This window comes from Egretta garzetta, unplaced genomic scaffold (assembly GCF_000687185.1).
Source record: "Egretta garzetta isolate BGI_Z169 unplaced genomic scaffold, ASM68718v1 scaffold622, whole genome shotgun sequence".
Taxonomy (NCBI): Eukaryota; Metazoa; Chordata; class Aves; order Pelecaniformes; family Ardeidae; genus Egretta; species Egretta garzetta.
In genome coordinates this window covers 12,482-28,819 of record NW_009258780.1, presented here as the reverse complement: position 1 = coordinate 28,819, position 16,338 = coordinate 12,482, and the positions used below count along the sequence as shown (strand labels likewise).

The following is a 16,338-nucleotide window of genomic DNA, read 5'->3' as shown; positions in this document are numbered from 1 at the left end:
GCCGTCCCCGGCCTCCCGCGGGGGGAAAGCTGCGGCCATGGAGAAGTACCAGGTGCTGGGCCTCGTGGGGGAAGGCAGCTACGGCGTGGTGACCAAGTGCAGAAACAAGGAGAGCGGGCAGATCGTCGCCGTCAAGAAGTTCCTGGAAAGCGAGGAGGACGCGGCGGTGAGGAAGATCGCCGTGAGGGAAATCAAGCTGCTGAAGGTGAGCTGGCGGCTCTTGAGGAGAGCAGAGTCGCACCAAAGCGATGGCTTTTTGGTGGCTTGGTGTTTATATTCGTAGGCTCCTCGTTCAGCTGGGAGATGTTTATTTGGCCGTAGCTGCTGGGCTGAGGTGGTGGATCCCGAGCGTGGTCACCTTTTTGGACAACCCTAGCGGTCTGTTACTCTCGCACCCTGCCCTGCTGCAGGCCGGGGCAAGGATGGGGCTCAGCACGGGTGTTCCCTGGGGAGGGAGAGCAGCAGGGTGCGGGCCCGGTCTCTGCCATGCTCAAGGTGCCTCTTGGCAGCCTATGTCGAATCCTGGTGAGGCATTTAAATACCTTCGTGAAGGCAAATGTCTCCTCCAAGCCGAATAGTAACCTTCCTGTCTGCGGTGTGAGTTTTTTGCGCAGTAAAGGTGCGAGTTGTTTAGAACTGATGGGTACGGGTGAGATATACCTGATCAGGGAGCTGATGGCTTCTTGGAGCGGAAGCTGCTTCTTGAGACTCCTTAATAGTCCTTTAAGGAATGGTGTTTACCCAGCGAAGTTAGAGGACAGCTGTAAACTTAAGCCATTGCGTAAATTTTGAAAGGGAAATCACGGGCACTTCTGACCATGCTTCACGAAGCATAACTAAAAGAGACCAAACCAGGTTGGGCCCGGTTTGTATTTCCGTGAGCGGCCAAGATGTGGTAGATTCATTTAGCCTTCGAGTTGTAGCCTTGCAGAGCTGCTTTTCCTTTTGGCTGGGCGCTGGGCTGGATTTGCCTGGCTAAAACTGACTTGACTAGTGGACTGTTTATGTGGCCTGTATTTGGCAGAGGAAAAGGTAGGAGGAAGGGAGTTACGAGGTCTCTGTTGCTTTCTGGTGACAATTGTTCCTCCCTGTGTTGCGTACCAAATTTGAGTGATTTGCTGCTGTGAATTTGCTGAAAACGAAAGAAATGCCAAGCTATTAAAACCTGCAGGTGAATGGTGACCTGAATGTGTGACGGTGTGCCTAACTAGACTCAGTACCAGTGTTACCTGATATGGAAAAGTGCTTCTAGGGAAGTTTATTTTATTTTATTAATGGCACTTCCCTGGCAGACTTGTACTGCCAGCGAGAGGCTGGAGGAGGATAGGTATCAAATTCCCAGAACTTTATTGATTATCAGCTAGCCACTAGGCTGAAGCCAGCTGGCATAACGTCCTTTGCTTTTTGAGTGCGTGATTTGCCTGGTATCAATTCTGGATACTTTAGACTCACCTAAATGTCCAGTCATACTTCAGCCTGTTGGCTTCTTACCGGCGTTGTTGCGTGGGTTGGTTTGTCAAAGGCATTTCTCTTCATGAGCTGTAGATACTCTGTCTGGGAAAATGCCCGGGAGCCTTAGACAAAGAGGGGTTTGTGTGTGTGCTCCTCAGTGTTTTGTCATACGGTCTTTCTGCTTCCCTCTGGCTTGATTCTTCCTACAGAAGCTTTTGCAAGTTCCTAAACTGTTTCACTACCAGGTTTTTCTGCTGCATTCCTTCCTGAGTAGGATGCCGAGGGTGCAGGGTGGCATTCCGTGCCAGGACACACTCCGTCGTTCTGCTTGCTCTTTTGATCGCTGTCAGCCCCTGTGTTTGCCACTGTAACCTCTAGCAGTAATTGCCACATTTTCTTTCTTTCCTTGTCCCACAGGTGGTACACACTGAAGAGTGCTTGTCCCTCTGCATGGGTACACATGGTAGTTTTAAGCATTCGGACATGGGTGATGTGTCTGTGAAGAAAAGATGGAAAGTCTTAGTACAGTTGGAGTACAACTAGGCTTTTCCTCTGATGCGGGGTGTTCTGGAGGTGGGAATATGTGCAAGCCTCTCCCCTCTCCTCTTGGCTGCCCCAAGTGTCTCCTCACAAGTCTGCCAGACTATAGTCCCTGTACTGTGAAGGAAAAAAAAGAGGTGATCTCCACCACTGCTGCAAGAGCCACAGATCCTTAGAGTTAACAGAAATGCACGTGCTGGAGCTTCAGACACAGCCAGCAGCTCTGAACATTGTCCCCTCAAACTCTTTTAAAGCAGATCTGTGTGAGTCTGGATCGTACCTGATCTGTTGGCAGGCTCGCTTGGTTACTGAGTCAAAGCACATGATGCCTCCCAGGTGTGTTGGGAATTAACTTGTTTTCCTGGGTAAATGGGAACTTAACATGAGGACCAAGGTTTCCATATATAGCTTAACAAGTGTGACCTCTCACAGTGAAAATAAATACATAGAGATTTAATCTTCTTGTAATTTCTTCACTTGCATGCTTCCGTTGAACCTAATGTTATTTTTTCTCCTGTTCTGGAGTTTGGGCAGCAATTTAATCATGGCTGAAAAGAACAAAACCTCTTCAAGTCTCCTGTGATGGGAAGAAATTATTCCTGAGAAAAGAGCTTTTTTCTAATTGATCATCTTTTTTTAAAACCTTCACTTTTCAGACCTTCTAAGAAATCGGGGTCTTTGACAGACCCCGGCACAGGTTGGCTGGCACTCCCTCTGGACTGCCAGAGCATTTCCCCTACAAGTCTCTGTGCTCTGCAGTCTTTTTTGCGTCTTCCTCGGTCACAATCCCTGGCTACGGTGCTGACTTCAGGCAGCCTCCCATGATATTTCCCTGCTAGGCTCCAAGCTAATAAATAACTGTGCATTGTAGCATGGTCTGTTTTGTTAAAGTGGTATGTGATAAACCAGAGTTACAAATGTGTAACGAATTGTAGGTGGTCAGAATTCTTGTCTGGTCAGAATGTGGTGACAAAATAACTAGAAAATACAGCTGCTTTTTTTTTTTTCCTTTTCATTTAAGTTGCAGGGTTTTTTTTCCCTGAACTGTCTTCAGCTTTCCCTTCTGCTTAGTATTGGGAAAAAAAAAACCTCTTCAAATCCCTGGCTGGTCAGTTTTCACTCTGAATCCATTAGACACAGTTCAACAGAACCTGTTTAATCGTTAACACTGTGATAGGTAAGAATGCTGGACTTGTCTTTTATCCATTCAATATACGTGTTTTCTGGCACATGTTAGTTATTATAAATGTGTATAAGTTGGCAGTGCCAACAGAAGTGCTTTGGGTATGGTAGGAGCTTAAAAGCAAAGTCTTCTATCATCCTTCCGAGAAAAAATTAAGATACAGACACTGAGTAGCTGGTGATAAACCGGCAGCTAGGTAGAACAGGGAGGTATTGCAGCTGCTTTTGTTTTAAATGGGGATGCAAGAAGATTTTAAAACTAAGACCTAGAGAAAGGAATGGCAGAGAGGAAGAGTAAAACTTCCTGGAAATGTGGGAGAAAAGAGAGCGAGAGAAAGAGGAAAAAAAATCCACTTTGGGTTGTTGGGAGAGGCAGAAAGTTTTCTTAAAACAAAATGTAGAGAGCTGTCTTCAGCGATTCTTTTGAATCCTGTCTGGAAGGGGCAGCTAGCATTGCTCCTTGCGAGGGAACAGGCAGGGCAGCACAGTGTTACTTGGTCGCCTCGATGAGAATATCTCCTAAAGGAGTTTGAGTCACGGATGCACCCTGATGTTACGGGTTTATTGCTGCTTGAACTGTTTGTAAGCAGAGCCAGGGAACTAGCAAGGGGTCCCTGCAGCTCACCAGTCACGGTTAAATGCCCTGTTCTTCTTCTCGCAGTGGCCGGAGACATACTTGGCAGCGTGCTGAACTTTCCAGTACAAACTGTCCTGCTTTGTTTTTCCTGCTAGCTCGGGGACCTATGGATTTCCCTTTGCCGTGGAAGGTCTTCGTGGGAGATGCTGTTAGGTGCCTGCTGTCTCTCACGTGTTAACCACGTGCTCCTCTGGAATTCTTTTTACTTGCGCACGATTTCTCTCGGGTGGAACATAAGCTTGGTCTAAAGCTTGTCAAGATCAGGGCACGAGTTACTGTCAACTCTTATCCTTGGAGAGAGTATTGTGAGAAGCAGAACACATGAGACTTTCCAACAACAGAACAGTGTATTTTGAGCATCCCCATTAAGGAGAAACATCCTTAGTCAGTGTTGCATTTATTTTTAGGTTATAAAAACAGGTGCCTACATATATGAGGTGGTGGAAATCCTCCAGATAATGTTAGAAAAATAAAATACAATTGGCAAAATGCAACCTATCCTAAAATATCATCGAGCTGATTTTAAGAGTAAAGGAACGTGAGTGCCATGACAAGAAGAACGTTCCAGGGCAGTGCACCAGCTGGGTTGCAGTTAAAAGTATGCGGTTGTAGTTTACCCATCAAGCTCTCATAAAATATTTCCTGTTTTTTAACAGCAACTCAGGCATGAGAATCTCGTGAACCTGCTGGAAGTGTGTAAAAAGAAGAAACGGTGGTATCTGGTGTTTGAATTTGTGGATCACACGGTGCTTGATGACCTGGAGGCGTTTCCAAACGGACTAGACTCCAGCAGGGTTCGGAAATACTTGTTTCAGATTATGAGAGGAATAGCATTTTGTCACAGTCATAATGTAAGTATGCACAAGAAGTCAGCTCTGCCGTTAACCTTGAATGCATAGATACAGCAGTGTATATTTTTGATATATATTATAACCTTTTTGATATATACTAAAACCTTTGGCTGAAAAGGAAGAGGCAGGGCAGAAGGGACGGGCTGAATTTCATATAAAACGTCAGCGCTTGATGTCAGCTAATCCAGTAGTCTGTCTCTGATTGATTTGTGAGAGTGTTTCACAGGAAGGGCCCAGAAGTCTACGGGGATTCAGTATTTGGTGGCACCTTGTTGTGGGTTGGCTTATCTTGCAGAGGGAGATAGTCTCTCTTTCAAAAGTTTGACTCTGGTAGTGTCTATGTAAACATGTAGGCTTGCTTTTTCTCTTTGGTGTGTTTAGGTTTTTGTTCTCGACTGATTTCTAACAGGTTTGTGAATTTAATCCTAGTTGTGTGGCTATATATAAACACATATTTATCCATTTATTTATTTATTTAATCACTATTGGGAAACTGTCTCTCCTATGAATTCCTAAAATAGTCTTCACCTTTAACTGCAGGACATGCCCATGACCCTTGCAATACTTACAGCTTTTAAACTTGTGGTCAAGGACAGATTTTCAAGCATAACAAATTGTGCCTGTTAAAATACCTGTAGTAAATGCACCTGCAGAATATACGCAGACTGATACATAAAACAAACGTTTCTGCATGCAAAAACTAGAGGTTCTGTGTTTACCAGCGCACTTGGGTCAGCACTTGTTCGTTGTCTGTGTGCACACAGCTGTATTTTACAGACTCTGTATGTTTCCCGTGCCTGCAAAAATTTCATTTTCTACCTGGATGTGAGAAAGCTACTATTTTTGGTGAGGCAGTCAATGTACTATGTAGAAACAGGGAATTATTTGCCTTGACTTGCTTTTCTCTCTGCAGATAATACATCGGGATATTAAGCCAGAAAACATACTAGTCTCCCAGTCGGGAGTTGTAAAACTATGTGACTTTGGATTTGCCCGTCCCTTAGCAGCTTCTGGGGAGGCTTACACAGACTACGTGGCAACCCGATGGTACAGAGCTCCAGAGCTGCTGGTGGGAGATACCAAGTATGGCAAGTAAGACCAGCATGCGAGGCTGCGGAAAGGTTGTGAGCTTGTGAGGAGTTTGGAGGGGGGGTGCTCTGTTTTGGGGGGAGGCAGGTGAATATTGCTTGGCAAACAGGTTAAAGAGATGCTGTTCAGCATTCCCTGGTTATTCACTTGTAAAGGTTGAAGCCGCCTTCTTCTCTCTCCCACTCTGCAGCTAACTACTGCTGGTGCTAGGCTTTCCCGCCTCAGGAGGCAAGGAGAGCCCTCAGCATTCCTTGTCAGTTGTCTATAGGAGCTTTTCAGTTGCCAGTGCTAGTATGGGAGGAGGCTATGATTAGACTTCCCTCCTGCCCGGTTGGAGTCATGAGGGGAAGACAGAGAAGTCCCTCCGAACAAATCTAGATGGTCATTTCAGGAGGGAGGAGGTGGGAGGAATGAGGGTTTTTTTGTTACAGGGTTCCCCAGTGCCAAAAAACCAGGTCAGAACTTAAACTATGTCATTCACAGGTCTGTTGGTACAATTGTGCAGATTTATGTCTGTCCCTGTATTCCTTAAACTTTATTTTCAGTAAATGTGCCCAAAGAGCGAATGCCTGCAGAAAGAGGAGTTGCTTACCTTTGTGCTCCCTAAAGTGCAAGATTCTACTGATGCATTATGTTGTATGAGTATTTTCTAAGTGTTGGGTTTTAGAACCTGATTTTACACCTGTCCGGCTTCTGCTAGCATTTGTCTGCCTCAAGAGCTGAATCCTTGCCATTCATCAGAGTGCTCGTAAGCTTGGAATACGGCTGTCTTGCTCTTCAGGGGGGCAGAGCTGCCCTCCGGGGCTTGTAACCTGCTGAAGACGTGCTGTGCACTGGCCTGGCTCAGCCTTTAGATCAAAGAGACGAATGAAGCTGTGCTGAGCTGAGGTGATGGGTTTTTTGTTTTTTTTTTTTCTTTCCAGGGCTGTGGATGTGTGGGCTATCGGTGCTCTGATAACAGAAATGCTTACAGGAGAGCCCCTGTTCCCTGGAGATTCAGATATTGACCAGCTCTACCATATCACCAAGTGCCTGGGTAAGAACAGCCTGTTGGACTCCTCCTGCCTGCTTAGTAACGAAGGGGTCAAATACATTTTGACGGGGGAAGGAGGGTGTGGGGAGCAAGGCTGTGGTGTGTGCTGAACTGCTTCTGGGAGCGTGTGTTCTTAGCGCCTTTTACAAAGGGGGAGCTAGGAACTTGTGAGTACAGCGTCAGTTCGTGGCATGCAGGTGGGAAGAGAATGACCCAGGCTGTAGCCCTTACAGCAGTGCTGTTTTTCAGCCTCTGAAATATTTCACAGGATGGTTCTGTATATCTTCCATGTGGTTGCTTTGTTTGTGTGACTCCAGGTAATTTAATTCCAAGACACCAAGAGCTATTCTATAAAAATCCCCTCTTTGCTGGCATGAGGTTGCCTGAAGTCAAGGAGGCCGAATCTCTGGAGAAACGATATCCCAAGCTCTCTGCTGCAGTGCTAGATTTAGCCAAGGTAATTAACTGATCCTTTTAATATGAACGTTTCTCTGTTTACTTGTCTTTTGCCTTGGAGAACTGAATACAGCCTACAGAAAGGACTGGGGCTGTTAAACTGGCCTTCTCTCAACTACCCATGCAATGAGCAACTGCTTGGGTTGATAGCTTAGGGAGGACTGCAATGACATGACAGCTACTGTCCTGGGTGACAGGGGAGACTAAGCCAGTCATCTCCAGAGCCAAAATGGTCCCTGCGTATCCTCCTGGGAGGATTTGTAGCATATAGTGCCCCACAGATGAAGTTTTCCAAGGAGATTTGAAAGGTGAAGAAGGGCTTGTGTGTAGAAAGCATCCCCTCTACACCTCACTGTATCAGTTGATCTTTTGAAAGGTTTCTTGACAAGCTTCGCCCCTCATCTGCCACCTAAGTGGATGCTTTGTGGATAATATGCAGCCCCTTACTTCTCACTTGCTGTGTGGGTATAGTGCTTTCTCCCAACCCTCCCTCTACCCTCTGGTGGAGGCACTGCACACAAGTAGGCTTGGATGGGCTGGCATCCAAACATGTCCCTTGCTCTTGCAGCTATGTGTCTACTCTGTGGGAGTTAGGAAGCCTACAACTTTAGAACAGATCCTGAAGAATCCTTCCAGGGAGCGTTTTTGTGCTTTCGTGTGGTAGCCTGGAGCACTGATATGTTGGGTAACTAAATCTTCAAAACCACGTGGCTGTGTTAGAAATGCCGAATGATCAAAGGAGATGCGAAAGCCTTAGCCAAACAATTGTAACTGAAAATGAGGGAGGTGTACTGAGAGCAGAGCGATCTGCTTGTTTGACTGGTATTGCCTATGCAGTGAGTGTTTGTGAGCATCAGCAATTGGAATGGAAGCAGCCAGCAAACATTCAACTTTTTTGGTAGTGGTATCTCTTGGGCTCATCTTGATATAATAGGCCCTAGAAGGGGGAGTTTTGCAGCTTTTTTTCTTGACTTCGCTCCGAAATGCTTTGTTCCATTTCTAATGTGTTTGCCTGCTAATGTTTATGTTGATTTGACAGAAGTGTTTGCAGATTGATCCGGACAAAAGACCATCCTGTGCTGAACTCTTGCAGTGCGATTTCTTTAACAAGGATGGATTTGCCGAAAGGTAAACAGTTCATTTCTTGCTCAAAGCAGGCTAATACTAGAAGGAAGTTAAGCAGTTGCGCTTGACGACTGAGTGCTGGGTTTGCAGAGCTGACAGCTGCTGGATGTCTTGGGTTTTGTTTGGTTTTAAGCCTTCCTGGAAATAGAACAGTTGAAAGGGAACGCATCGCAGCGGCATGTTTGCCTCACTACCGTGTCATGACATTGATTCATCAGCGTGCGCACCCAGCGTCACACCGTATTGGGTAGTAGAGTCTTACCCTGTATTCACTGTCTGCATCTACGCCAGACTGGGATACAAACGCCTTTATAGCTGCAATGTGCAAAGCGTGTGCTTGTAAGGTTTTATTTATTTTAATGGATGCATTATATTTGACTGGCTTCTCATTAGTTAAAAAGGCATGGTTTGTTTGATTGCTTAAAAGACTGTAGGAGCCTGTGCTGAACACCAACTGGTGATGATACTGAGATTAACAGAAGTTTTGTTGGTTTTTTTTTTCCCTCCTTATACGGAATGTAGATTTGCTCAGGAGCTTAAATTAAAGATTCAGAAAGATGCCAGAGACCATCTATTGCACAAAAAATCAAAAATCAGTAAAAGGGACAAAGATGATGTTTTAGAAGAAAGAAAAATGCTTGGTGTCCAGGTTGGTCTATCTTAATTTTCAAAACCTGTATTATTTTTTTCTCCATATTTTAAAATCGTGATATAAGTATGTGCAGCAGTTGAAGTTCATAGCAAAAACATGATTGCCCTTGACTTTTTTTTTTTTTTTTTTTTTTTTTTTAAAAAAAAGACTAGTTGAGTGTGATGTGCCAGAGAAGCTCACCTTTGGAGGCCACTGTGTATCTATCTATACAGCACTGAAGAACTTGTCGCCTGATTCAAGGCAGTACGTTAGGCCCGTGCCCCCCCAGCTCTGACGCTCAGCCCAGTACAGCCCGCAGGCTGTTGCGTAGAAGTTCTGTGCCTTTGACTCTAGCTGCTTGGCTGCTGCAAGGTTGCTCTAGTGCTTGGCTCGGCAGTCTGCAAATGGCTATTTGGCCAGTCCCTTGCAGGTAAACTACATCGTGATGCAGTTACTGGCAAATAGGGAGAATTGGTTAGGCAGCGTAACTCCTGTTGAATCACAAAAAAAGGCTTGTATGCTGTAGTTTACCCGCGTTAAAGCCGTGTGTCCAAAATTACATATTTTACTGTCAGATAAAATTACATACTTTACTGGCTGGAGCACCTCTCCTATGAGGACAGGCTGAGAGAGTTGGGCTTGTTCAGCCTGGAGAAGAGAAGGCTGCGGGGAGACCTGATTGCAGCCTTTCAGTACCTAAAGGGGGCCTATAGGAAAGATGGGGAATTACAATGAGGGTGGTGAACCCTGGCAGGGGTTGCCCAGGGAGGTGGTGGAGGCCCCATCCCTGGAAGCATTCAAGACCAGGTTGGACAGGGCTGTCAGCAACCTGATCTGGTTAAAGGTGTCCCTGCTCCCTGCAGAGGGGTTGGACTAGATGACCTCTAGGGGTCCCTTCCAACCCAAAACGTTCTATGGTTCTATGATACTAAGAAGTAGGAGCTTCAGAGTGACTTTCAGGTGATGCTGGGCTCAGTTCTTATTTCATTTATTTGGAAGCGATGCAGGATACGCCTCTTCTTCCTCCCTTCATTTCCGATCCCATTCTAAGGTGATTTATTTAGAGGGTGCTGGAACCACAACGAGTGTCCTCCTGTTTGATGGAAAACAGAGGTTTTCTTCTAAAAACAGTTCCATCTCCATCAGATCCTCGCAGAATCATACGGGTTTAGACATTTGATGCTTTTTCCCCCATGTGCTGCTCTAAGCTACTTTTTTAAACATGACTGTAAGAGAACGACAATGCTTATCTTCCCAAACAGGATTTCAGCATTGACCTGAAGAGCAGAGATGCAAAGCTATTAAAGGCGAAGCGCTCTAAAGCTGAGGCAGAGAAAGCAGACCGATCCTCCAACCTGAGCTCCTTCTATGACAGTGCGATCAACCCATTTAAAATAAGCCCTCAAACCAGCTTAAAGGACTCCAGCAGCAGCTTGGACTATGCCAAGAATGCAGGCATAGTTATCCCTCCCATCAACCAGAACCTTTCTCCCACTACAGTTGGGATGGGGCCTGTGCCTGGGAACCTTAATTACAGGTACGGAAGCAGAGCTAGAAGAGCTTGTATCCATCGTCCCTGTTGCCGAGAAACTGTAAGGTCCTGGGAGAGGTGCAGGGTGATGACGTGGGAATGCGAGATGTGGGTTTGGGACAGGACATGGCTAGGAACAGCGCTTGGGTGAAGGACTGTACAAGGATAATAAAACCCGGCTTTGCCTCGAGCAGCTGTGCGTGTCCATGCAGGCACAGGGTCTCTGTGTTTCTGCATTACCAAATCATTAGTGGACAGCAAGAGTTTGCCATCTGCTATGACACTGGCTTTTCTTTGACTCATGGCCTGGTCTTTGGACCAAACTTCTCTGTTAACTGCGCTTGTGAAGGATATTCTCCCCGAGAGCCTTCTTTCTAAGCATTTCAAGACAGTTTTTCTGGGTGTCTTGCATTTGTTGGGTTTATATTCACTGTGTTACCCCAGTTAATACAAAGTTTGGGGCATTTTTGATTACAGAGTTGATGAAAAAAGCAAAAAATACCTGAACCCATTTCTAAAGCAACGGAAGCATTCTCCAGCGGGCCATTACAGTGTAAGCTTGACGTCGGTAAGTCATCTGTCTTTTCTCCTTGGCAAAGCAAAAATAAATTCGGAACTCAAGTATGTGTTTTATTGTCAAGAATCCCATCTGTTGCAGCCTTCACCGTAACTCCCAACTAGAAATATTATTTTCTTTACCGCTTTTTTCCTACAGGTGTGTCATCTGTTATCCTGTGCTAATAGTTATGTTATATGAAACATACTTGGTGTCAGAGGATGATTTTAAATGAGCGGAGCAGTCCAACACAGGATATCTGTGAGATGTGGAATATATATCCATGGTCTCCTGCCTGGCCAGGAGAAGTAGACCGTATGTGCTGCGCTACTAAAGCAGAATTCAGGGTTTGGATTTAACATGGTCAGAGCCTTATTTAGTCATGTCATAAATACATGAAAAATTGGTGATGAAAACAAGTGAAATGGAAAGCTTTCCACTGCACTCACTACCTAGGCAATATTCTTTTCACGCCACCAGGAACGTTTGCCTTTTTACAGATAACTAATCTGAGCTTTTCTCCAAGTGTTGCATTTTGTGTCTCTGAAAGCAGTCCTGCTTAGGTGATTGGGTTTTTTTGCTGTGGCTGTTCCGTTGTTTTTAACGTATAAGTGACACTTGAGCAGAATGGATTCCTTCATCCACATTAAGAGTCTTTTCTTTTACTCTTGCACAAATACAGCTACGGTGGAACATTGCTGTGTTGATGCATTTTTAAGCTTGAAAATAGCTTGATTTTTGTCTATATTTTCATGAGCTGGCACTTATGCCCTTGATTACAGGTTACTAATGAAAAAAACATCCTTCAGGCAAATAGGAAAAAATGGGAATTCTCCAAGACGGATGTGCATTTGCCAGAACTAAATCATCTCCCTGAACTGAGAGGAGTGGAAGGTAGGAGCTTTTAATGTCCTCTAAATAAAACCTGGATCCAAAATAAATGTCAGGAAGCAGCGTGCGTTAGAGCAGTCAGCTCTTGCTTCCTTAACACGGTATGTATTGGTTGCATTTTTCAGCGTGGCATCCCAGATTTCTGAAAAAGGAAAATAAAACAGTTTCAGAGTCCCGTGTCCCGTCCCTTGCTGCTATTGACCTCCATAACCCAAGTCTGGCCTCACAGCAGGTAACAAAGCAATAAAATAGCTTATGCTGCTCTGTATTTTTTTGGTTCGGGACTTTGTGAACAGCATGACCCACAGATTTCCAGTGTGACTCTTAACGAAAGCAGAGCTTGCCTTGGCTTCTTAACTGTCCTACGTAAAAGGCCCTGAGGCCTTATGGTGGGGGAAAAGAGAAGGGTCACGGGTGAAAGATGGGGCGCGCTCTGTCTCTCTGCGATTAGCTAAATACTAGATTCTCGCTGCTAAGAAAGACAACGTGAATTGTTGCAATTTCATCTGGCTGGCTCAAGGTGGAAGTAAGCCTGATTTAGCAGAGGTGAAGAGAGACCGGGGGGAACACGTGCTTTGAGGAGAACTGTTCTGGCTGTGTCAGATGTTGAGGGGCTGAGTGCAGGAGGGAGGGAGAAAGCCTGGGAGCCACTCATAGGGACAGAAGGGGAAAACTTGCAACTCTCTTAAAGATTAGTTCCCCAGTAACATGGAGATGTTATTTGGGAGTTAAATAATTCCATAGGGTCTGGAATTTTCAGATGCGTGTGTCTCTAGAACACGGTTTCTGATTGTTCTCTCTATTTATACAACACTTGGAAATTGACCCTCTCCTTTTTTCTTTTTTTTTCTTTCCTAATTTACAGCTGTCAGGGACCTTGATGCCCGATGCCTCAGAAGCCAGTTTTCCTAGAGTTGAGCACTAGCCTTATGGAGAAGGAGATCACGGCTGCCTGTAAAAGGTAGGCTTTAGTTTCTGCAGTGTAGCTTTCTGGTATCTTTCAAACGTTTCATAAACACTTACCTAGTTGGGAGGTGCAAGGGGAAAATCCCTTTTACGCTTCACATTCTCAATCAGGACTCCTAGCTAGGACAGACTTCTTATGGAGGGCAGCCCGCAGCTTTCTGTACAGATACTGAAGTTGGCTGTGGCAGGTAAATTGTTCTCCTGAGCTGAGCTGCTGGGCATTGGGGTTGGAAATTAAGCAGCTCATGAAGTTGGGAGTTGAGGAAGCTGATAGAATAACAAGAAGTGGCTGCCTTCATGTGAGGAGTGGTAAAAATGGGTTGTATGTACGGCACTGTCAAGCACATGACAGAAAGTGGACTTTCAAGAAGGGGGAAAAACATTTTGGGGGGCTTGTCAAGCATAACATTAGGGAAAGTTTTTAGTAACTATGTCATACAATCTAAATTAATTTAATATAGTTGTTGGTACCTCAGTCCTCTCCAAGCATGAGATAGGAGTTTGGGAGAGAAGGAGGCTTAGGAAAAGGCCTGGCTGCGTGGTTAACTCGTAGTCTTAAGACTGAAATACTGAATTTGAGCTCTGCCACGCTATTTGTACTTTTGCTTAGCATTGCATCTTATCCTTCTAGATAGTTTTAAGGTGAGGCTTTTAAGTGTGGTTTTAATAGTTTCTCATCTTGCCCATTGAAAGACATGCAGTTCTCTAAGTCATTTTGACTAAAAAAAAGCATCAGAGAAAAAAATGTGCGGTTTTGTTTATTGTTTTGCTTTTTTCTATTGGGGTATTGTTACCTCTTGTTGCTGAGCATCTTCCACAGAGTCTGCTGTATGTGTTGGAGTTCATTTCATCTGCTTGAAAGCGAAAACTGCAGTGCTTAGCTGAGGCTTTTTACTATCGTGATCACCTCTCTTTCCTCACTGAGGCTGGGCAGAATGACTCCACCTTCCAGAGGGAGCAGAAGTTGAGGAGAACAAAGAGGGAAGGAGACAAAGTGTTCTGGAAGGGTCTTCAGAGGCTGTGCTCCAAAATCTCACCAGCTCTATTGGAACCTTGTGTCCTGCATAGATGGGTTTTACTCAATGCTGCCAGCCCATTCTTGCTGGGTTTTTCTTAGATAGCCACGAGCCAGTTGTGGCAATACTGTTAACATGCAGGTGCAAACTGCGCAGCTTTGTTTTTTCTTTTGGGCTCTGGGGTTTCCTTTTTGAGGAGAGGGAGCAACTGCTGACTCTGAAATCTCTGCGCAAATGCTGCACATGCTCGTAATCTAGACGAGCGTATTTGGCACTTGTATTCACGTCGTATGATGGCTTAATGCTACTAGGAAGAAAGAAGAAAAAAACATTGGGATGGGAAGCAATCCTGATAATAGAAATGGGGGGAAAAAGAAACCTTACTAAAGTTGTCTCATCTGTGAAGCACAGCTTTAGCAAGGTGAGGATGTGTAATAAATCAGAAATAAAGCAAGCATATCATCAGGGAGTAGTACCTCTGTGGGTTTGTTAGCCTGTCCGTAACATCATTCTGCTTTTCTCCTCTTGATGCAGGTGGCTGAAATGGTGGGAACAATTCACCCGAGTTTCCAGGCGCTAAAGCTGCGAGGTCTCTGCAGGAGAGCGGAAGATCCTTTACTCTCTCGTTAGCGCAGCGGACTGCCGTGGGAAGTGGCTCAGGTCTGGTCCGAGGACAGAGCTCGCACTGCCATTGCTGCTGCATTTCTTGCATGCAAAACCACTCCTGAAAAGTTGCCTTTCTGGCCCGGGGCCAGGTCTCGTCTGAGGTCGCTCAGAAAAAATTAGTGGTTATTGGTGTGTGACAAGGGCAGAAGCTAGTTTGGAGGATTTTGAAGGAAGCTGGACTTTCTTTTGTCTAACTGCCGCCCTCTTGAGGGTTTCCTTTTTAAATGAACAGTGAAGAGAGCAGACAGCTGCTGAATTCGCCGTGTTTTGGCGGGCTACCTGACCTGTATTGGAAAGCACCTTTGCCTTGGCAAAAATGCGAGCCAAGAAAATGTTTGTGCAAGCAGTACAACGCTTAAGTGTGTAAATGTTCCAGCTGAAACCCTTGCTAATGCTCAGCAGCATGTGTGACCTTGTGTTAGGTTCCTTTTCCCTCCGTGCTTTCATCCCTGTCTTCGGGCGGTTGTTTTTCAGGTGTTTAGCTGGGCCCTGTTGTCTGGCCGTGCCGGGTGACTGGCTGCTGTTAACGGTGAAGGTAGAATTACCAGTGTAAAATACTGAGCTGTGATGCAGGTGGCGTGCGAAATGGCTTCTGTGAGCGCTTAGTAACTCGCTTTGCGCCGTCAGTCCTCTAGATCCTGTGGGGGAATGGGACATGTAAGTGTAAAACTCGTCAGCAGCTCGTGAGGAGAGAAAGATGGCTTTAGCTTGGGACTGTTACGAGACCATTTTTGCTTAACTGCCCTCAAGTTGGTTGTAGTCGGTTCTGCGATGCCCCTACATCACTCACAACTCTTGTTTTCCAGCAGCTCCAGGCTGCTATCGCAGCTCACACCTCCGTACGGTGTAGTTAATTTTGGAACTTGCCTTGCCCATCCGTGAGGCCTTGCCCATCCGTGAGGCCTTGCCCATCCGTGAGGCCTTGCCCATCCGTGAGGCCTTGCCCATCCGTGAGGCCTTGCCCATCCATATTATCATGGCAGAATGCAGCATGAATGTCATGGTATTTTAGAGCTTTGTGGCTATGCTGTGTTTTGACAGGTGCATTAAAATTTGTAAATAAAAGGATATCCAAATTTCTTGGTTACTAGCATGTGATTGCAAAAGTAAGATGGGCTCGCTTGGTCTTCCCTAGACTTGGCGTTACATCTGCTCATTTATATTGGTGGCGTTACCTGCATTTAAAAATCGGACTTTTTCTGAATTGTTTTTAATTTACCAGTTGACATCGTGTTCCTCGCACCCATTTTACACGCACGGGTTCCCACTGTCCCTCAGCAGCATGCGGACAGCAGCAGGCAGCTGACCGTGCTCATCCAGCGCGCCCTTGACCTTTCCAGCTGGGCTGACCTGCTGGCGATGGCACTCCTAGGTTCCCATCACCCTGCTTTTTCTTCGCCGCTAGCCAGGAACCGCTCCAGGGTAGCCCAGTTGTACCCATACCGAATGTTCCCCACGTGAGCAAATACAACTGAGCTACTCGACTAAAAATCGACCGAGTGAGGCTTCACCAAGGCGCTGGCGGACGGAGCAACGAGCCTCGACACCCGTGGGCGGTGGGTCCTTGGCTCGGAAACGGCACGCGCCTGGAAAACGTTCAGGGGAACCCTCCCTGCTCTCCCCGGAGCTGCATCAGGTGCCCAACGTTTTGGGGTTATCTAGGGAGAGGGGAGGAAAAAAAAAGGGGGGGGGCATAGGGGAGAGGAAGAAAGGAAG

General features: G+C 45.8%; 2 protein-coding genes across 5 annotated transcripts in view; both read left to right on the top strand.

Annotated features, from left to right (window-relative positions):
• The first annotated feature begins 6 nt into the window (after positions 1-6).
• On the top strand, positions 7-15,830 carry CDKL2 (cyclin dependent kinase like 2). 4 transcript variants are annotated; one of them, XM_035889083.1, is made up of 14 exons: positions 7-205; positions 284-334; positions 4,468-4,662; positions 5,576-5,745; positions 6,675-6,787; positions 7,102-7,241; positions 8,280-8,368; positions 8,888-9,014; positions 10,259-10,533; positions 11,005-11,095; positions 11,866-11,977; positions 12,100-12,206; positions 12,840-12,935; positions 14,491-15,830. In XM_035889083.1, exons 1-13 carry the CDS (start codon positions 38-40, stop codon positions 12,897-12,899), a joined length of 1,698 nt encoding a protein of 565 aa, XP_035744976.1. In that variant the 5' UTR covers positions 7-37; the 3' UTR covers positions 12,900-12,935; positions 14,491-15,830. The 4 variants fall into 4 exon arrangements, with proteins under 4 accessions (XP_035744976.1, XP_035744974.1, XP_035744975.1 ...); XM_035889081.1 differs by having other exon boundaries at positions 5,576-5,754; positions 14,491-15,829; XM_035889082.1 differs by lacking the exon at positions 14,491-15,830 and adding an exon at positions 13,761-14,028 and having other exon boundaries at positions 5,576-5,754.
• RCHY1 (ring finger and CHY zinc finger domain containing 1) overlaps positions 14,318-16,338 on the top strand; it is a 7,981-nt gene continuing 5,960 nt past the window's right edge. The window contains exons 1-3 of the mRNA XM_035889092.1: positions 14,318-14,377; positions 14,491-14,581; positions 15,845-16,079. Coding sequence (XP_035744985.1) covers positions 14,318-14,377; positions 14,491-14,581; positions 15,845-16,079 — 386 coding nt within the window. The remainder of the gene's footprint in view (positions 14,378-14,490; positions 14,582-15,844; positions 16,080-16,338) is intronic.